General features: G+C 55.7%; 1 protein-coding gene and 1 long non-coding RNA gene across 6 annotated transcripts in view; both read right to left on the bottom strand.

Moving 5' to 3' along the window:
• Positions 1–23,823, bottom strand: part of CLSTN1 (calsyntenin 1) — a 76,585-nt gene that overhangs the window by 10,861 nt on the left and 41,901 nt on the right. For all 4 annotated transcript variants that reach the window (XM_075190297.1, XM_075190299.1, XM_075190298.1 and 1 more), the window contains 5 exons: positions 22,859–23,016; positions 22,190–22,338; positions 21,528–21,754; positions 20,520–20,690; positions 19,602–19,747 (listed from right to left, as the gene is read on the bottom strand). In XM_075190297.1, the coding sequence (XP_075046398.1) occupies positions 19,602–19,747; positions 20,520–20,690; positions 21,528–21,754; positions 22,190–22,338; positions 22,859–23,016 (851 nt within the window). The remainder of the gene's footprint in view (positions 1–19,601; positions 19,748–20,519; positions 20,691–21,527; positions 21,755–22,189; positions 22,339–22,858; positions 23,017–23,823) is intronic.
• LOC142107129 (uncharacterized) lies at positions 168–1,877 on the bottom strand. 2 transcript variants are annotated; one of them, XR_012679876.1, is made up of 5 exons: positions 1,820–1,877; positions 1,637–1,675; positions 1,490–1,555; positions 665–708; positions 168–514 (listed from the first exon to the last, which is right to left on the bottom strand). It is a non-coding gene; the product is annotated as an uncharacterized LOC142107129 (long non-coding RNA). The 2 variants fall into 2 exon arrangements; XR_012679875.1 differs by lacking the exon at positions 168–514 and having other exon boundaries at positions 622–708.

Raw genomic sequence — 23,823 nt, 5'->3', positions numbered from 1 at the left:
CACAAACACGCGCACACAGCTCACACACACACAGCTTCACACACAGCTCGCACACAATCACAGCTCGCACACACACACAGCTCATACAGACTATTTATACACACACACACACAACTCATACAGACTACTTATACACACACACAGCTCATACAGACCACTTATACACACACACGCACATTACCACACACACAGCTCATACAGACTACTTATACACACACAGCTCATACAGACTACTTATACACACACAGCTCATACAGACTACTTATACACACACACAGCTCATACAGACTACTTATACACACACACAGCTCATACAGACTACTTATACACACACACAGCTCATACAGACTACTTATATATACACACACACACACAGCTCATACAGACTACTTATCTACACACGCACATTACCACACACACAGCTCATACAGACTACTTATACACACACACACAGCTCATACAGACTACTTATACACACACGCAGCTCATACAGACTACTTATACACACACACAGCTCATACAGACTACTTATATATACACACACACACACAGCTCATACAGACTACTTATCTACACACGCACATTACCACACACACAGCTCATACAGACTACTTTTACACACACACACACAGCTCATACAGACCACTTATACACACACACGCACATTACCACACACACAGCTCATACAGACTACTTATACACACACAGCTCATACAGACTACTTTTACACACACACACACAGCTCATACAGACCACTTATACACACACACGCACATTACCACACACACAGCTCATACAGACTACTTATACACACACAGCTCATACAGACTACTTCTCCACATACACTCACACAGCTCACTCACAGCTCTCACACACACAGCGCTCTCTCACAAACACGCGCACACAGCTCACACACAGCTCATACAGACTATTTATACACACACACACACAACTCATACATACCACTTATATACACACATAGCTCATACAAAGTGGTCTGTATGAGTTGTGTAAGTGTATAAAAAAAATAGAGGAAAAAGCGCTGGTTCAACTGTAACAATTTAATTGGTATAAACAATTAATAGCCTATAAGGCAGAAGCATAAAATTACCACAACTGACTAGCATACATAGGTTAATTGATCGTCGATAAACTTAGGAGTAACACCACTTATAGGTTGGCACAGTATAATTAATTACACTGGTGCACCAGTGAGTATAAAAGAGTAGCCTGTAGTATTCAATAACAATGTGTTCCATACAAATTTATAGCACACTATGGTCCGGACCAATCAAACTGCATCAATCAGACAGATGCCAACCTATAGGTGGTGTTACTACTAAGTTTATCGACGATCAATTAACCTATGTATGCTAGTCAGTTGTGGTAATTTTATGCTTTTGCCTTATAGGCTATTAATTGTTTATACCAATTAAATTGTTACAGTTGAACCAGCGTTTTTTCCTCTATTTTTTTTATACACACACACAGCTCATACAGACTACTTCTCCACATACACTCACACAGCTCACTCACAGCTCTCACACACAGCGCTCTCACTCACAAACACACACACAGCTCACACACACACAGCGCTCTCTCACAAACACGCACACAGCTCACGCACACAGCTCACACACACAGCTCACACACAATCACAGCTCACAGCACAAAGCTCACACACACACACACACAGCGCTCTCTCACAAACACGCACACAGCTCACAAACACGCACACAGCTCACACACACACACAGCTCACACACACACACAGCTCACACACACACACAGCTCGCGCACACACACACAGCTCGCGCACACACACACAGCTCGCGCACACACACACAGCTCGCACACACACACACAGCTCACACACACACACACAGCTCACACACACACACAGCTCACACACACACACAGCTCATACAGACTACTTCTACACACACACAGCTCATACAGACTACTTAGACACACACACTCACACAGCTCACTCACAGCTCTCACACACACAGCTCTCTCTCACACACACACCTCACACACACACAGCTCATACAGACACAGCTCTCGCACACAGCTCACGCACCTCAAGCGCACACACAGCTCACACACACAGCACACAGCAATAGCGAACAGCTCACGCACACACACAGCTCACGCGCTCGCACACACACACAGCTCTCGCGCACACAGCTCACGCACCTCAAGCACACAGCTCACCCACACAGCTCTTGCTCACACACACCTCTCACACGCACACAGCACACACACACACAGCTCTCGCTCACACGCTCTCACACGCACACAGCACACACACACACAGCTCGCGCGCACACAGCTCGCGCACACACAGCTCTCGCACGCACACAACTCACACGCACAGCTCGCACACAGCACACACACCTCTCGCGCGCACACACAGCTCACACACACACAGCTCTCGCGCACACACAGCTCACGCACACACACAGCTCTCACACGCACACAACACGCACACAGCTCAAGTACACAGCACACACACAGCTCTCGCGCACACACACACAGCTCTCGCGCACACACACACAGCTCTCGCGCACACACACACAGCTCTCGCACGTACACAGCTCTCGCACGTACACAGCTCACGCACGCACACAGCTCACGCACACAGCTCGCACGCACACAGCTCACACAGCTCTCACACGCACACAGCTCACGCACCATTCACACACTCACAGCTCACACGCACACAGCTCACACACCATTCACACGCTCACAGCTCACACACCATTCACACGCACACAGCTCACACACACAACACGCACACAGCTCAAGTACACAGCACACACACAGCTCTCGCGCGCACACAGCTCGCACACACACAGCTCTCGCACCTCTCACTCGCACACAGCACGCACACAGCTCACTCACTCGCACACAGCACGCACACAGCTCACGCACGCACACAGCTCACACACCATTCACACGCACACAGCTCAAGTACACAGCACACACAGCTCACTCACACACACACAGCTCACGCACACAGCTCACTCACACACACACACAGCTCACGCACACAGCTCTCACACGCACACAGCTCACGCACACACACACAGCTCACTCACACGCACACACACAGCTCACTCACACGCACACAGCTCACTCACACAGCTCACTCACACGCACACAGCTCACTCACACGCACACAGCTCACTCACACGCACACAGCTCACTCACACGCACACAGCTCTCTCACGCACACAGCTCTCGCACGCACACAGCTCTCGCACGCACACAGCTCTCGCACGCACACAGCTCTCGCACGCACGCAGCTCACGCACGCACGCAGCTCTCACACACGCACGCATCTCTCGCACGCAGCTCTCGCACACCTCTCACACGCACACCTCTCACACGCACACCTCTCACACGCACACCTCTCGCACGCACACATCTCACACAGCTCACGCATAGCTCGTACACAGCTCTCACACAGCTCTCGCACATGCATAGCTCGCACACAGCTCTCGCACGCACACAGCTCGCACACACAGCTCTCACACGCTCACACACCATTCACACGCACACAGCTCGCACACGCACACATCTCTCACACGCACACATCTCTCACACGCACACATCTCTCACACGCACACATCTCTCACACGCACACATCTCTCACACGCACACATCTCTCACACGCACACATCTCTCACACGCACACATCTCTCACACAGCTCACATCTCTCACACAGCTCACGCATCTCTCACACAGCTCACGCATAGCTCGCACACAGCTCACGCATAGCTCGCACACAGCTCTCACACACACAGCTCACGCACGCACACAGCTCACGCACGCACACAGCTCACAGCTCGCACACAGCTCGCACGCAGCTCACACACACAGCTCTCGCACGCACACATCTCACACAGCTCACGCATAGCTCGTACACAGCTCGCACACAGCTCACAGCTCACACACCATTCACACGCACACAGCTCTCACACGCACACATCTCTCACACGCACACATCTCTCACACGCACACATCTCTCACACAGCTCACGCATAGCTCGCACACAGCTCTCGCGCACACAGCTCTCGCACGCACACAGCTCACGCGCACACACACAGCTCACGCACACACAGCTCTCTCGCGCACACAGCTCTCGCACACAGCTCACGCTCTCACACACACAGCTCTCACACGCACACAGCTCTCACACGCACACAGCTCTCACTCACACACACAGCTCTCACACACAGCACACAGCTCTCTCGCGCACACAGCTCACGCACGCACACAGCTCGCTCTCGCACACAGCTCACACACACAGCTCACGCTCTCGCACACAGCTCACACACACAGCTCGCGCACACACAGCTCGCGCACACACACAGCTCTCACACGCACGCAGCTCTCACACGCACGCAGCTCTCACACGCACGCAGCTCTCACAGCTCTCGCACGCACAGCTCACGCACACAGCTCACGCACACAGCACACAGCTCACGCACAGCACAATTAGCTCTCACACGCACACAGCTCTCACACGCACACAGCTCTCACACGCACACAGCTCACGCACACAGCTCACACACACAGCTCTCACACGCACACAGCTCGCACACACAGCTCTCACACGCACACAGCTTTTGCACGCACACAGCTCTCACATGCACACAGCTCACACACACACACACAGCACACAGCTCTCGCACGCACACACCTCTCTCACGCACACAGCTCACACACACAGCACACAGCTCTCGCACGCACGCAGCTCACACACACAGCACACAGCTCTCGCACGCACGCAGCTCTCACACGCACGCAGCTCTCACACGCACGCAGCTCTCACACGCACGCAGCTCTCACACGCACGCAGCTCTCACAGCTCTCGCACGCACAGCTCACGCACACAGCTCACGCACACAGCACACAGCTCACGCACAGCACAATTAGCTCTCACATGCACACAGCTCTCACACGCACACAGCTCTCACACGCACACAGCTCTCACACGCACACAGCTCTCACACGCACACAGCTCTCACACGCACACAGCTCTCACACGCACACAGCTCACGCACACAGCTCACACACACAGCTCTCACACGCACACAGCTCGCACAGCTCACGCACACAGCTCTCGCGCGCACACAGCTCACACAGCTCACGCACACAGCTCTCGCGCGCACACAGCTCTCGCACACAGCTCACGCACACACACAGCTCATACACAGCTCTCACACGCACACAGCTCACACAGCTCACGCACACAGCTCTCGCGCGCACACAGCTCACACAGCTCACGCACACAGCTCACGCGCACAGCACACACAGCTCACACACACACAGCACACAGCTCACACACACACAGCACACGCACACAGCTCACGCTCTCGCACACAGCTCACACAGCTCACGCTCTCGCACACAGCTCACACAGCTCACGCACACAGCTCTCGCGCGCACACAGCTCACACAGCTCACGCACACAGCTCTCACACGCACACAGCTCACACACACAGCTCTCACACGCACACAGCTCGCACAGCTCACGCACACAGCTCTCGCGCGCACACAGCTCACACAGCTCACGCACACAGCTCTCGCACACACACAGCTCATACACAGCTCTCACACGCACACAGCTCACACAGCTCACGCACACAGCTCACACACACACAGCACACAGCTCACACACACACACACAGCACACGCACACAGCTCACGCTCTCGCACACAGCTCACACAGCTCACGCTCTCGCACACAGCTCACACAGCTCACACAGCTCACACAGCTCTCACAGCTCACACGCACACAGCTCACGCACACAGCTCTCTCACGCACACAGCTCTCTCGTGCACACAGCTCACGCACACAGCACACAGCTCTCTCGTGCACACAGCTCACGCACACAGCACACAGCTCTCTCACGCACACACAGCTCACACACACACAAAGCTCTCACACGCACACACCTCTCACACGCACACACCTCTCACACGCACACACCTCTCACACGCACACACCTCTCACACGCACACACCTCTCACACGCACACACCTCTCACACGCACACACCTCTCACACGCACACACCTCTCACACGCACACACCTCTCACACACACAGCACACAGCTCACACACACACAGCTCTCGCACACAGCACACACAGCTCTCACACGCACACAGCTCACACGCACACAGCTCACACGCACACAGCTCACACACACACAGCTCTCACACGCACACAGCTCACACCTCACACACACACAGCTCACACACACAGCACACAGCTCTCACACACACAGCTCACGCACACACACAGCTCTCTCGCACACACAGCTCTCGCACACAGCTCACGCTCTCGCACACAGCTCACACAGCTCTCGCACACAGCTCTCTCACGCACACAGCTCTCTCGTGCACACAGCTCACGCACACAGCACACAGCTCTCTCGTGCACACAGCTCACGCACACAGCACACAGCTCTCTCACGCACACAGCACACAGCTCTCTCACGCACACAGCTCTCACGCACACAGCTCTCACACGCACACAGCTCACACAGCTCTCGCGCACACACAGCTCACGCACACACACAGCTCATACACAGTTCTCACACGCACACACCTCTCACACGCACACACCTCTCACACGCACACACCTCTCACACGCACACACCGCTCACACCTCACGCACACACGCAGCTCTCGCACGCACACAGCTCACACACGCACACAGCTCACACACGCACACACAGCTCACACACACAGCACACAGCTCACGCTCTCGCACACAGCTCACACAGCTCTCACACACACAGCTCACGCACACAGCTCTCTCGTGCACACAGCTCTCACACGCACACAGCTCTCACACCCCTCTCACACGCACAGCACACAGCTCACACACACACACAGCTCACACAGCTCACACACGCACACAGCTCACACAGCTCTCGCGCACACACAGCTCACGCACACACACAGCTCTCGCACGCACGCAGCTCACACACGCACACACAGCTCACACACACACACACAGCTCTCGCACACAGCACACACAGCTCTCACACGCACACAGCTCACACACAGCTCACACACACACAGCTCACACACCCACACAGCTCACACACACAGCACACAGCTCACACACACACAGCTCACACACACACAGCACACACACACACAGCACACACACACAGCGCACACAGCACACACACACAGCACACACACACAGCTCTCACACGCACACAGCTCACACACACACAGCTCACGCACACAGCTCACGCACGCACACAGCTCACGCACACACAGCTCACGCACACAGCTCACGCACGCACACAGCTCACACAGCTCACGCACACAGCTCTCGCGCGCACACAGCTCATACACAGCTCTCACACGCACACACCTCTCACACCTCACGCACGCACGCACACAGCTCACGCGCACAGCACACACAGCACACACACACACAGCTCACGCTCTCGCACACAGCTCTCACACACACAGCTCACACAGCTCTCACGCACACAGCTCTCTCGTGCACACAGCTCACGCACAGCACACACAGCTCTCACAGCTCTCACACGCACACAGCTCACACAGCTCACACACACAGCTCTCACACGCACAAAGCTCACACACGCACACAGCTCACACAGCTCTCACACGCACACAGCTCACACAGCTCTCACACGCACACAGCTCACACACGCACACACCTCTCACACGCACACAGCTCTCACACGCACACAGCTCTCACACGCACACACCTCTCACACGCACACACCTCTCACACCTCACGCACACACGCAGCTCACGCACACACGCAGCTCTCGCACGCACACACAGCTCACACACCCACACAGCTCACACACACACACAGCTCTCGCACACAGCTCACGCTCTCGCACACAGCTCACACAGCTCTCGCACAGCACACACAGCTCTCACACGCACACAGCTCTCACGCACACAGCTCTCACACGCACACAGCTCTCACGCACACACCTCTCACACGCACACACCTCTCACACGCACACACCTCTCACACGCACACACCTCTCACACGCACACACCTCTCACACGCACACACCTCTCACACGCACACACCTCTCACACGCACACACCTCTCACACGCACACACCTCTCACACGCACACACCTCTCACACGCACACACCTCTCACACGCACACACAGCTCACACACGCACACACCTCTCACACGCACACACAGCTCACACACCCACACAGCTCACACACACACACAGCTCGCACACACACAGCTCTCGCACACAGCTCTCACGCACACAGCTCTCACACGCACACAGCTCGCACACACAGCTCTCACGCACACAGCTCACACGCACACAGCTCTCACACGCACACAGCTCACACACACAGCTCACACACACACAGCACACACACACAGCACACAGCTCACACACACACAGCACACGCACACAGCTCACGCTCTCGCACACAGCTCACACAGCTCTCACACACACAGCTCACGCACACAGCTCTCTCGTGCACACAGCTCTCACACGCACACAGCTCTCACACCCCTCTCACACGCACAGCACACAGCTCACACACACACACAGCTCACACAGCTCACACACACAGCTCTCACACGCACAAAGCTCACACACGCACACAGCTCACACAGCTCTCGCGCACACACAGCTCACGCACACACACAGCTCATACACAGCTCTCACACGCACACACCTCTCACACGCACACACCTCTCACACGCACACACCTCTCACACGCACACACCTCTCACACGCACACACAGCTCACACACGCACACACAGCTCACACACGCACACACAGCTCACACACACAGCACACAGCTCTCACACGCACACAGCTCTCACACGCACACAGCTCACACACACAGCACACAGCTCACACACGCACACAGCTCACACACAGCTCACACACACACAGCTCACACACCCACACAGCTCACGCACACAGCTCACACACACAGCACACAGCTCACACACACAGCACACAGCTCACACGCACACAGCTCACACACACAGCACACAGCTCACACACACAGCACACAGCTCACACACACACAGCACACAGCTCACACACACACAGCTCTCACACGCACACAGCTCACACACACAGCTCACGCACACAGCTCACGCACACAGCACACAGCTCTCACACGCACACAGCTCACACACACAGCTCTCACGCACACAGCTCTCACACCCACACAGCTCACACACACAGCACACAGCTCACACACACAGCACACAGCTCACACACACACAGCTCTCACACGCACACAGCTCACACACACAGCACACAGCTCACACACACAGCACACAGCTCACACACACACAGCACACAGCTCACACACACACAGCTCTCACACGCACACAGCTCACACACACAGCTCACGCACACAGCACACAGCTCTCACACGCACACAGCTCACACACACAGCTCACACAGCTCTCACACGCACACAGCTCACACAGCTCTCACACGCACACAGCTCACACAGCTCTCACACGCACACAGCTCACACAGCTCTCACACGCACACAGCTCACACAGCTCTCGCGCGCACACAGCTCACGCGCACAGCTCTCGCGCGCACACAGCTCACGCGCACAGCTCTCGCACGCACACACAGCTCACGCACGCACACACAGCTCACGCACGCACACACAGCTCTCACACGCACACAGCTCACGCACACAGCTCACGCACACAGCTCTCACACGCACACAGCTCTCACACGCACACAGCTCTCACACGCACACAGCTCTCACACGCACACAGCTCACACACCCCTCTCACACGCACACAGCTCTCACAGCTCTCACACGCACACAGCTCTCACACGCACACAGCTCTCACACGCACACAGCTCACACACACAACTCTCACACGCACACAGCTCACACAGCTCTCACGCTCACACAGCTCTCACGCTCACACAGCTCACACAGCTCACACACACAACTCTCACACGCACACAGCTCACACACCCCTCTCACACGCACAGCACACAGCTCACACACACACAGCTCACACACACAACTCTCACACGCACACAGCTCTCACACACACACAGCTCACACACACAACTCTCACACGCACACAGCTCTCACGCTCACACAGCTCTCACGCTCACACACACAACTCTCACACGCACACAGCTCTCACACGCACACAGCTCACACAGCTCTCACACACACAGCTCTCGCGCGCACACAGCTCTCGCGCGCACACAGCTCACGCGCACAGCTCTCACACCCACACAGCTCACACACACAGCACACAGCTCACACACACAGCACACAGCTCACACGCACACAGCTCTCACACGCACACAGCTCACACACACAGCTCACACAGCTCTCACACGCACACAGCTCACACAGCTCTCACACGCACACAGCTCACACAGCTCTCACACGCACACAGCTCACACAGCTCTCACACGCACACAGCTCACACAGCTCTCACACGCACACAGCTCACACAGCTCTCGCGCGCACACAGCTCACGCGCACAGCTCTCGCGCGCACACAGCTCACGCGCACAGCTCTCGCGCACACACAGCTCACGCACACAGCTCACACACAGCACACAGCTCACACACACAGCTCTCACACAGCTCTCACACGCACACAGCTCACGCACACAGCACACAGCTCACACACAGCACACAGCTCACGCACACAGCTCACACACACAGCACACAGCTCTCACACACAGCTCACTCACAGCTCACGCACGCACACAGCTCACGCACGCACACAGCTCTCGCACACAGCACACAGCTCACACACACACAGCTCACACACACACACACACACACAGCACACACACACAGCACACAGCTCACACGCACACAGCTCTCTCGTGCACACAGCTCTCACACGCACACAGCTCTCACACGCACACAGCTCTCACACGCACACAGCTCTCACACGCACACAGCTCACACACGCACACAGCTCACACAGCTCTCACGCGCACACAGCTCACGCACACAGCTCTCGCGCGCACACAGCTCTCGCACACAGCTCACACACACACAGCTCACACACACACAGCTCACACACGCACACAGCTCACGCTCTCGCACACAGCACACACAGCTCTCACACGCACACAGCTCTCACACCCCTCTCACACGCACAGCACACAGCTCACACACACACACAGCTCACACAGCTCACACACACACAGCACACAGCTCACACACACACACAGCTCACACAGCTCACACACACACAGCTCACACACACAGCTCTCACACGCACAAAGCTCACACACGCACACAGCTCACACAGCTCTCACACGCACACAGCTCACACAGCTCTCGCGCACACACAGCTCACACACACAGCTCTCACACGCACACACCTCTCACACCTCACGCACACACGCAGCTCACGCACACACGCAGCTCTCGCACGCACACAGCTCACACACGCACACACAGCACACACAGCTCACACACGCACACAGCTCACACACACACACAGCTCACACACACAGCTCACGCACACACACAGCTCTCTCGCGCACACAGCTCGCACACACACAGCTCTCGCACACAGCTCACACAGCTCTCACACACACACGCACACACCTCTCTCACGCACACAGCTCTCTCACGCACACAGCTCTCACGCACACAGCTCTCACGCACACAGCTCTCACGCACACAGCTCTCACGCACACAGCTCTCACACGCACACAGCTCACACACACAGCTCTCACGCACACAGCTCACACACACAGCTCTCACGCACACAGCTCACACACCCCTCTCACACGCACAGCACACAGCTCACACAGCTCACAGCTCTCACACGCACACAGCTCACACAGCTCTCACACGCACACAGCTCACACAGCTCTCACACGCACACAGCTCACACAGCTCTCACACGCACACAGCTCACACAGCTCTCACACGCACACAGCTCACACACACAGCTCTCACACGCACACAGCTCACACACACAGCTCTCACACGCACACAGCTCTCGCGCACACAGCTCACACACAGCTCTCACACGCACACAGCTCTCACACGCACACAGCTCACACACAGCTCTCACACGCACACAGCTCTCACACGCACACAGCTCTCACACACAGCTCACACACCTCTCACACGCACACAGCTCACACAACTCTCACACGCACACAGCTCTCACGCACACAGCTCTCACGCACACAGCTCTCACACGCACACAGCTCTCACACGCACACAGCTCTCACACGCACACAGCTCACACACCCCTCTCACACGCACACAGCTCACACAGCTCTCACGCTCACACAGCTCACACACACAACTCTCACACGCACACAGCTCACACAGCTCTCACGCTCACACAGCTCACACAGCTCTCACGCTCACACAGCTCTCACACACACAACTCTCACACGCACACAGCTCACACAGCTCTCACGCTCACACAGCTCTCACACGCACACAGCTCACACAGCTCTCACACGCACACAGCTCTCGCGCGCACACAGCTCACGCGCACAGCTCTCGCGCGCACACAGCTCACACCTCTCACACGCACACAGCTCACGCACGCGCACAGCTCTCGCGCGCACACAGCTCACGCGCGCACACAGCTCACGCGCGCACACTGCTCACGCGCACACACAGCTCACGCGCACACCTCTCACACGCACACAGCTCACACCTCTCACACGCACACAGCACGCACACAGCTCATGCACGCACACAGCTCACGCACGCACACAGCACGCACACAGCTCTCACACGCACACAGCTCACACACACACACAGCTCATGCGCACACACACAGCTCTCGCACACAGCTCTCTCACGCACACAGCTCTCACACACAGCTCACTCACAGCTCACGCACGCACACAGCTCACGCACACAGCTCACGCACACAGCTCTCACACGCACACAGCTCACACACACACAGCTCACACACACAGCTCACACGCACACACCTCTCACACGCACACAGCTCTCACACGCACACAGCTCTCTCACGCACACAGCTCTCTCACGCACACAGCTCACACACACAGCACACAGCTCACACACACAGCACACAGCTCACACACACACACAGCTCACACACACAGCTCTCTCACGCACACAGCTCTCTCACGCACACAGCTCTCTCACGCACACAGCTCACACACACAGCACGCACACAGCTCTCTCACGCACACAGCTCTCTCACGCACACAGCTCTCTCACGCACACAGCTCTCACACGCACACAGCTCACACACGCACACAGCTCACACACACAGCACACAGCTCTCACACGCACACAGCTCACACACACAGCACACAGCTCTCACACACAGCTCACTCACAGCTCACGCACGCACACAGCTCACGCACGCACACAGCTCTCGCACACAGCACGCACACAGCTCATGCACGCACACAGCACGCACACAGCTCACACACACAGCTCATGCACACACACAGCTCTCGCACACAGCTCACACACCTCTCACACGCACACAGCTCTCTCACGCACACAGCTCTCACACGCACACAGCTCACACACGCACACAGCTCACACACACAGCACACAGCTCTCACACGCACACAGCTCACACACACAGCTCACTCACAGCTCACGCACGCACACAGCTCACGCACACAGCTCTCGCACACAGCACGCACACAGCTCATGCACGCACACAGCACGCACACAGCTCACACACACACAGCTCACACACAGCTCACACACACAGCTCATGCACACACACAGCTCTCGCACACAGCTCACACACCTCTCACACGCACACAGCTCTCACGCGCACACAGCTCACACACACACAGCTCACACACAGCACACAGCTCACACACAGCACACAGCTCACACACAGCACACAGCTCACACACAGCACACAGCTCACACACAGCACACAGCTCACACACAGCACACAGCTCACACACAGCACACAGCTCACACACACCTCTCACACGCACACAGCTCACACAGCTCTCACACTCACACAGCTCTCACACGCGCACAGCTCACGCACACAGCTCACACAGCTCTCACACACACACAGCTCACACACAGCACACAGCTCACACACAGCACACAGCTCACACACAGCACACAGCTCACACACAGCACACAGCTCACACACAGCACACAGCTCACACACACCTCTCACACGCACACAGCTCACACAGCTCTCACACGCGCACAGCTCTCACACGCGCACAGCTCTCACACACAGCACACAGCTCTCACACACAGCACACAGCTCTCACACGCGCACAGCTCTCACGCACACAGCTCACACAGCTCTCACGCACACAGCTCACACAGCTCTCACACGCACACAGCTCTCACACGCACACAGCTCACACACACAGCACACAGCTCGCTCACACAGCTCACGCACACAGCTCACAGCTCACGCACACAGCTCACACACGCACACAGCTCACATACACACAGCACACGCACGCACACAGCTCACATACACACAGCACACAGCTCTCACACGCACACAGCTCTCACACGCACACAGCTCTCACACGCACACAGCTCACACACGCACACAGCTCTCACACGCACACAGCTCACACACGCACACAGCTCACACAGCTCACACAGCTCTCACACGCACACAGCTCACACAGCTCTCACACGCACACAGCTCTCACACGCACACAGCTCTCACACGCACACAGCTCTCACACGCACACAGCTCTCACACGCACACAGCTCTCACACGCACACAGCTCTCACACGCACACAGCTCTCACACGCACACAGCTCTCACACGCACACAGCTCTCACACGCACACAGCTCTCACACAGCTCACACACGCACACAGCTCACACACGCACACAGCTCACACACGCACACAGCTCTCACACGCACAGCTCACACAGCTCTCACACGCACACAGCTCACACGCACACAGCTCTCACACGCACACAGCTCACACACGCACACAGCTCTCACACGCACACAGCTCACGCACACACACAGCTCACTCAGCTCTCACACGCACACAGCTCACACACGCACACAGCTCGCACACAGCTCTCACACGCACACAGCTCTCACACACCTCTCACACGCACACAGCTCACACACGCACACAGCTCACAAAGCTCTCACACGCACACAGCTCTCACACGCACACAGCTCTCACACGCACACAGCTCACACACAGCTCTCACACGCACACAGCTCACACACACACACAGCTCTCACGCACACACAGCTCTCACGCACACACAGCTCACACACACAGCTCACGCACACACAGCTCACACACACACGCAGCTCTCGCACGCACACAGCTCACGCTCACACACACAGCACGCACGCACACAGCTCTCGCACACAGCTCACGCACACAGCACACAGCTCTCACACGCACACAGCTCACACACGCACACAGCTCACACACAGCTCTCACACGCACACAGCTCTCACACGCACACAGCTCTCACACTCACACAGCTCGCACACAGCTCACACGCTCACACAGCTCTCACACGCACACAGCTCTCACACGCACACAGCTCACACACACCTCTCACACGCACACAGCTCTCACACGCACACAGCTCTCACGCACCTCTCACACACAGCTCTCACACGCACACAGCTCACACACGCACACAGCTCACACACAGCTCTCACACGCACACAGCTCACACAGCTCTCACACGCACACAGCTCACGCACACACACAGCTCACTCAGCTCTCACACGCACACAGCTCACACACAGCTCTCACACAGCTCGCACACGCACACAGCTCGCACACAGCTCTCACACGCACACAGCTCTCACACGCACACAGCTCTCACACACCTCTCACACGCACACAGCTCACACACGCACACAGCTCACACACCTCTCACCTCTCACACGCACACAGCTCTCACACGCACACAGCTCACACGCACACAGCTCTCACGCACACAGCTCACACAGCTCTCACACGCACACAGCTCACACAGCTCTCACACGCACACAGCTCTCACACGCACACAGCTCACACAGCTCTCACACGCACACAGCTCTCACACGCACACAGCTCACACGCACACAGCTCTCACGCACACAGCTCACACAGCTCTCACACGCACACAGCTCACACAGCTCTCACACGCACACAGCTCTCACACGCACACAGCTCTCACACGCACACAGCTCTCACACGCACACAGCTCTCACACGCACACAGCTCACACAGCTCTCACACGCACACAGCTCACACGCACACAGCTCTCACACGCACACAGCTCTCACACGCACACAGCTCACACAGCTCTCACACGCACACAGCTCTCACACGCACACAGCTCACACAGCTCTCACACTCACACAGCGCTCTCACGCACACAGCTCACACAGCTCTCACACGCACACAGCTCTCACACGCACACAGCTCACACGCACACAGCTCACACAGCTCTCACACGCACACAGCTCTCACACGCACACAGCTCTCACACGCACACAGCTCTCACACGCACACAGCTCTCACACGCACACAGCTCTCACACGCACACAGCTCACACAGCTCACACACCTCTCACACGCACACAGCTCACACACCTCTCACACGCACACAGCTCTCACACGCACACACCTCTCACACGCACACAGCTCACACAGCTCTCTCGCGCGCGGACCCTGCTCTCGCTCACTCTCTCTCGCGCGCACCCTGCTCTCGCTCGCGCGCACCCTGCTCTCGCTCTCGCTCGCGCGCACCCTGCTCTCGCTCGCGCGGACCCTGCTCTCTCGCGCGCGCTCGCGGGGACCCTGCTCTCGCACACAGCTCACGCACGTGTGCGTGTGTGAGCTGTGTGCGAGAGCTGTGTGCGTGTGTGTGAGCTGTGTGCGTGCGAGAGCTGCGTGAGCTGTGTGTGTGCTGCGTGAGCTGTGTGTGTGCGTGAGCTGTGTGCGTGTGAGAGGTGTGAGAGATGTGTGCTCACGCACACAGCACACAGCTCACACACGCACAGCTCTGACACGCACACAGCTCTCACACCTCTCACACGCACACAGCTCTCACACGCACACAGCTCTCACACGCACACAGCTCTCACACGCACACAGCTCTCACACGCACACAGCTCTCACACGCACACAGCTCTCACACGCACACAGCTCTCACACAGCTCGCACACAGCTCGCACACAGCTCTCACACAGCTCACACAGCTCTCACACGCACACAGCTCACACACAGCTCTCACACGCACACAGCTCGCACACAGCTCACTCAGCTCTCACACGCACACAGCTCACACACAGCTCTCACACGCACACAGCTCACACACAGCTCTCACACGCACACAGCTCTCACACGCACACAGCTCTCACACGCACACAGCTCTCACACGCACACAGCTCTCACACGCACACAGCTCTCACACGCACACAGCTCTCACACGCACACAGCTCACAGCTCTCACACGCACACAGCTCACAGCTCTCACACGCACACAGCTCACAGCTCTCACACGCACACAGCTCTCACACGCACACAGCTCTCACACGCACACAGCTCTCACACGCACACAGCTCTCACACGCACACAGCTCTCACACGCACACAGCTCTCACACGCACACAGCTCTCACACGCACACAGCTCTCACACGCACACAGCTCTCACACGCACACAGCTCTCACACGCACACAGCTCACAGCTCTCACACGCACACAGCTCTCACACGCACACAGCTCTCACACGCACACAGCTCTCACACGCACACAGCTCTCACACGCACACAGCTCTCACACGCACACAGCTCACAGCTCTCACACGCACACAGCTCACAGCTCTCACACGCACACAGCTCTCACACAGCTCGCACACAGCTCTCACACGCACACAGCTCACTCAGCTCTCACACGCACACAGCTCACTCAGCTCTCACACGCACACAGCTCACACACACACACACACACACACAGCTCACGCACACACACAGCGCACACACACACACACACAGCTCACGCTCACACACAGCTCTCTCGCGCGCGGACCCTGCTCTCGCTCACTCTCTCTCGCGCGCACCCTGCTCTCGCTCGCGTGCGCTCGTGGGGACCCTGCGGGCGCTCGCGGGGACCCTGCTCTCGCTCTCTCGCGCGCGCGGGGACCCTGCTCTCGCTCTCTCGCGCGCGCGGGGACCCTGCTCTCGCTCTCTCGCGCGCGCGGGGACCCTGCTCTCGCTCTCTCGCGCGCGCGGGGACCCTGCTCTCGCTCTCTCGCGCGCGCGGGGACCCTGCTCTCGCTCTCTCGCGCGCGCGGGGACCCTGCTCTCGCTCTCTCTCGCGCGGGGACCCTGCTCTCGCTCTCTCTCGCGCGCGCGCGCGGGGACCCTGCTCTCGCTCTCTCGCGCGCGGGGACCCTGCTCTCGCTCTCTCGCGCGCGCGCGGGGACCCTGCTCTCGCTCTCTCGCGCGCGGGGACCCTGCTCTCGCTCTCTCGCGCGCGGGGACCCTGCTCTCGCTCTCTCGCGCGCGCGGGGACCCTGCTCTCGCTCTCTCGCGCGCGCGGGGACCCTGCTCTCGCTCTCTCGCGCGCGCGCGCGGGGACCCTGCTCTCGCTCTCTCGCGCGCGCGCGCGGGGACCCTGCTCTCGCTCTCTCGCGCGCGCGCGCGCGGGGACCCTGCTCTCGCTCTCTCGCGCGCGCGCGCGCGGGGACCCTGCTCTCGCTCTCTCGCGCGCGCGCGCGGGGACCCTGCTCTCGCGCGCGCGGGGACCCTGCTCTCGCTCTCTCGCGCGCGCGCGCGGGGACCCTGCTCTCGCTCTCGCGCGGGGACCCTGCTCTCGCTCTCTCGCGCGCGCGCGGGGACCCTGCTCTCGCTCTCTCGCGCGCGCGCGCGCGCGGGGACCCTGCTCTCGCTCTCTCGCGCGCGCGCGCGCGGGGACCCTGCTCTCGCTCTCTCGCGCGCGCGCGCGCGCGGGGACCCTGCTCTCGCTCTCTCGCGCGCGCGGGGACCCTGCTCTCGCTCTCTCGCGCGCGCGCGCGCGCGGGGACCCTGCTCTCGCTCTCTCGCGCGCGCGCGCGGGGACCCTGCTCTCGCTCTCTCGCGCGCGCGCGCGCGCGGGGACCCTGCTCTCGCTCTCTCGCGCGCGCGGGGACCCTGCTCTCGCTCTCTCGCGCGCGCGCGCGGGGACCCTGCTCTCGCGCGCGCGGGGACCCTGCTCTCGCTCTCTCGCGCGCGGGGACCCTGCTCTCGCTCTCTCGCGCGCGGGGACCCTGCTCTCGCTCTCTCGCGCGCGCGGACCCTGCTCTCGCTCGCGCGCAAACAGCTTATGGGAAAGCAAGATAGAAATTACACTACAGGGTGTGATATCAAATATGTATTGGCTTTAGCTCCATTCTCTTCACAACATTCTCCATTCTTTTATTAAAGAAAAGTATTTTAGGGGAAGACATTACCATAAAATACGCAGTATCCTTATTAGATTGCATGTATCTTCCCCATACACATGCAGGGTTGTGGCCTATACAAGGCAGAGTCATTAGATCTCTGGTTCCTAGTGAATGAACAGGCTGCATTGTCAAAGTTAGTTCAGCTTCTCACCTCCACCTGGAACTCGTTGCTGTTGTAGCGTCCGTTCAGCTCAGAACAGACCAGTTTAAACTTCCTGTCAAACAGCGAGACAGTATTCCAGTTCCGGTAGCGGACGAGATGCAGAACCTCCTCGTAATTTACCATTGTGTCGACACCTGCGAGACATGAACAGTGTGTTTAATGCTGTGGATTTCCTGTGAGATCTATAGTATTACCATTTACTGGCACATATCAGCAGAGCACAGACTATGATCATTACATAACATGGCAGGTTTCCCGAGCATGACTAATACACAGGAACACAGCTGAAGAGCTTCCTCCCACAGGTGCCCATGTAATAAAGTAACAGGACAAGACATATTCCATTTCTAATACCAGAAACCACATAGAAAACCCAACCATGCAAAGCCCAAAATCAGCAGCTGATCGGTGTAACTCAGGTAAGATACAACTTAAATGATGCAGCTGTAACATAAAAGGCTGTTTAATTACAATATTTTATTTATATTAATATTCTTCCCCCCATTCCTGTTTCATTATGAATGCTGTGTGCCTTTTCGTTTGTATCGGACTTGCCAACTCATACTTCTATGGGACAGTAAAGCAAATTAGTCTGCAGGCGTGTGTACACACACACACACACACACACAGTTATTGTTCCCAAACCGACCAAGATGCCCGATGATCATAATACATTTAAAAAATACACGATTATTATCGGCCACGTTGGTACATCCCCGACAGCCTGTGCTTATCTCCCGACCACAGTAACCTACTCTTGTGACAGTGGAAGTGACACAGGGCAAAGGCATAATAGCCCCATTAGAAGATTAATCTGTTGGACAGGTTAAAATAAAATTACTTAAACAGGCTGCCTGTTATAAGCCAGGGATTGTCCCCCTTTCTAGCTCTGCAGCGCTGACGTACCTGTGATCACTATGCCCTGATTGGAGCTGCTCATCTCCATTCCTTTCTGCTGCAGGTGTGTCAGATCCAGCTGCAGGCTCTCTCTATTGGGATCCAAGTCCTCTCCCACCACACTGATCTCACACGTATCCAAGTTATGCATGATCTCCTCCGACACCAGGGATTCTTGTACTAAGAGATAACAACAGCTTACTGGTCAGGCCTAGCTAGACGATGAGAAACTGTTATATGACCTACATAAAGCAGCTGAAGGAAAACCAAGTAGATGACAAAATAATTCAATACTTAATACATAACAAACTCCAACATAATGCAATAAATTAAGATATTTCCTCACCCTAAGCGATCACTGTCGTTTTTGTCTTGAACAACCAAAGTAGGAAAACCCAAGGCTCTTCCAAGGTTATTTGTATCCAACCCCAACAGACTCAGAGGTACAGGGTTAGTGGACAGTGAGGCAGCCACACACTCAGGTTATAACTTTGTTGGGCTCGACCCACTTCATACACACAAGGTTTACTTTGGAAACATAAGTGAGGGACAGCCTGTGGCACTGGGACCAAAGACATTCACTGAGGGTTTGACAGGGATGACAGCACCATGTCTGTGCAGTCTGGTAATGAGTGTCAGCCTTATGGAGAGATGTACATGGTGTGGTAGATTAGGGAATGCTGCCGATACTATTTACACAGTGAGGGCTAGTGATAATCTGAGTGTGAAGAGAATTAGGAGGGGTCTGGACAGTGCCTGGAAAGGTTACACAGGAAGCCGAGCGCAGGGTGGAGTATGGAGGTTTGGTAGGAAGAGGAGGTTTTATGGCCGAGGCACTTATAACAAACAGAGCAATAAGCAAAGTTAGGCTCTAACTTTAGTTTGTTTTTTAGTCTTTGTTTTCAAGTGCAGGGGGTGGTACAACGCTAATACCACGCCTGTCCTTTTGATCGCTGGCGTACAGCAAGCATCAGATGTTACCACACATTTATTTGCATAGAACAAAAAGACAGAAACCTGTAGGATCCTCGTCCCCTTCGCCTTCTGCTTCCACCTCACGTGTGATGGTGCTGATGAGATGTAGCTCGGGGAACAGAGACACCCCTTCTGTGCTCTCAAACTCAGAGGCGGAACGGGCAAAGTGATCGATACCGCTCAGACTGATCTTGGGCTCCTCGGGCTGCAGCACCATGACGTAGCCATCAACATCGGGGACATTGATACATGTCTCCTCGTTAAAGCACCTACAGCAAAGTACAGCAAATATTTCTGATAATTAACGGTATTAGCTGGTTGCACATCGGATAAAGATCTAACATGTCAGTTGCACAGACATTGCGTCTCTGTCCATCCTACCCTCCCCTTAGATTGTACGCTCCTTCGAGCAGGGCCTCCTCTCCTCCTGTTCTCCACCACCTGAACTCTGCTCTCCAGCTCCTTGTCTCTTCCGTGAGGTCCTCCTGCCCTTCTACCCCTCATCTAGCTGTACATTGAGCTTCTGAGTTACTGTGCTTTTTGTTAACTGTATCGTGCTGTCTCACCCTGTATCGTGTTTCTGTCTGTCCCTGTATGGCGCTACGGATACCTAGTGGCGCCCTATAAATTAAAAATAATAATAATGTTATCATGAACGGCATTATAGAAACCCCCTAAATGCTCAATGCTGCTGTGTCACCTACTTCACAGTGGTGGTGATCTTCAGACGTCTGATGCCAGGGGTGGGGAACTGACGGGAATTCAGGTAGGAAATATGCTGCATCGCCTGGTCAAAGCGGTCAATGTCATCACCTTCCAGTGTCAAACTGGACTGGCTGGGACTTAAATTAATCTGTGAAATTAAATTCAGACCATTATGTATTGTGACAACTTTGCCTTATGTCGACAATTCTGCACCGGAATGGCAGAAAACCGGCTGTGTGTTACATTGTTTACAACCAAATCAGCATTTCATAATGTACAAAATGTAACGTTAACCCCTCATTACCTTCTAACATCATTTTATGTGATTATGAGATGCTAATGAATTCAAGTGCAACTTCAGGACATTAGGGACAACAATGGGGGTAACATGTGGCCCATCCAAAGTCAACATCCTCAAGCTTTGCTAATGCATTATTAAAGTTGTATAATTCAGAATGCCCATATATATATATGTGTCTTTACTAATATTTGTTGTTCTCATTTCTTTTAAGGACATACGGCTCGTAAGTTTAGTTAAACTGCAAGCATTACTGCCATCTCATCATTCTGAAGCACATTAAGAATGTTCTACTGTATCCTGTATATATTTGTAGATACTCTATGGTAAGTGTACATATATGCTGTAGTGGTCCCAATATCACACTGACCTTAACGCCTTTCCCAACACCATCAGCGGGTGGGTATTCCAGCCCCTCTTTGCAGGTATACAGACAGTCTATCACCTTCTTACTTTCTAGCTTTCCAGTGCGGATCATCAACCCCGCGAGGTTTCCTCTGAAAAACTGGGCCATGTGCTGCTCTCCACCTGGACAGAGAGAAGAGACAGCAGTCAGTCTCAGCGCTGAGCCCAGCCATGGTCCTCTGCCTGCAGAAGATGTTACAGCATTGCATGCAGGTTAGTAACATCCAATCGTGGGAACCACCTGGCCTCCGCCGCCAGGAACCCACGAGAGGGGAGAGACATGCAGATGAGCTCTGGAGGTGGCAAGTGCAAGTGGTGGATATAGGAAAGGTATGGATTGGACAACCTGTGGTACCTAACCCATGATCATACCTTGCAAAAATAAAAATAAAAAAAACAAACAAAACACTAACATGTTTCTACACCGATTGCTTCATAAAGTTTTAGATTTAGAATTTCATTAGCAAATGTCTACAATAAAATAAAAAAGAAAGGAATCCTAAAATGCTTAATTGTAAGAAAATCAAACGCAGCTATTGTGAAACTACAAGCCCCAGCATGCCATGTCTGCCCAAGGTTGGCATGTAATGAAGGGGCGTGCAGTTCCACAGCCGCTGAAGAGGCGGTGTCTGCCTTTCCTGTTACCCCCCTGAACTTACAGAAGTATACTATATCATATCTGTATTGTGTCCAGTTTGTTCTGTCACTAACTAAGGACTTCCAAAATGAAAGCAGCTCTGCTCTGTGAATCTCAATGTCCCCGAGTCCCACTAGAATATAAGTAACAAGGGTTCTCTAATGTATGGGCGAATTCACCCCAGGAATCCAGTGTTACATGTGACGCTGTGAGCTGTACAAAGCGCTATGTTAGCGATGCTTCTGTGTTATGAGATGGAGGGAAAAAAAAGCCTCAATAGGTTGCCCCAAAAC

Source organism: Mixophyes fleayi, chromosome 11, assembly GCF_038048845.1.
Source record: "Mixophyes fleayi isolate aMixFle1 chromosome 11, aMixFle1.hap1, whole genome shotgun sequence".
NCBI classification, from domain to species: Eukaryota; Metazoa; Chordata; class Amphibia; order Anura; family Limnodynastidae; genus Mixophyes; species Mixophyes fleayi.
This window is presented reverse-complemented; position numbering and strand designations above follow the sequence as displayed.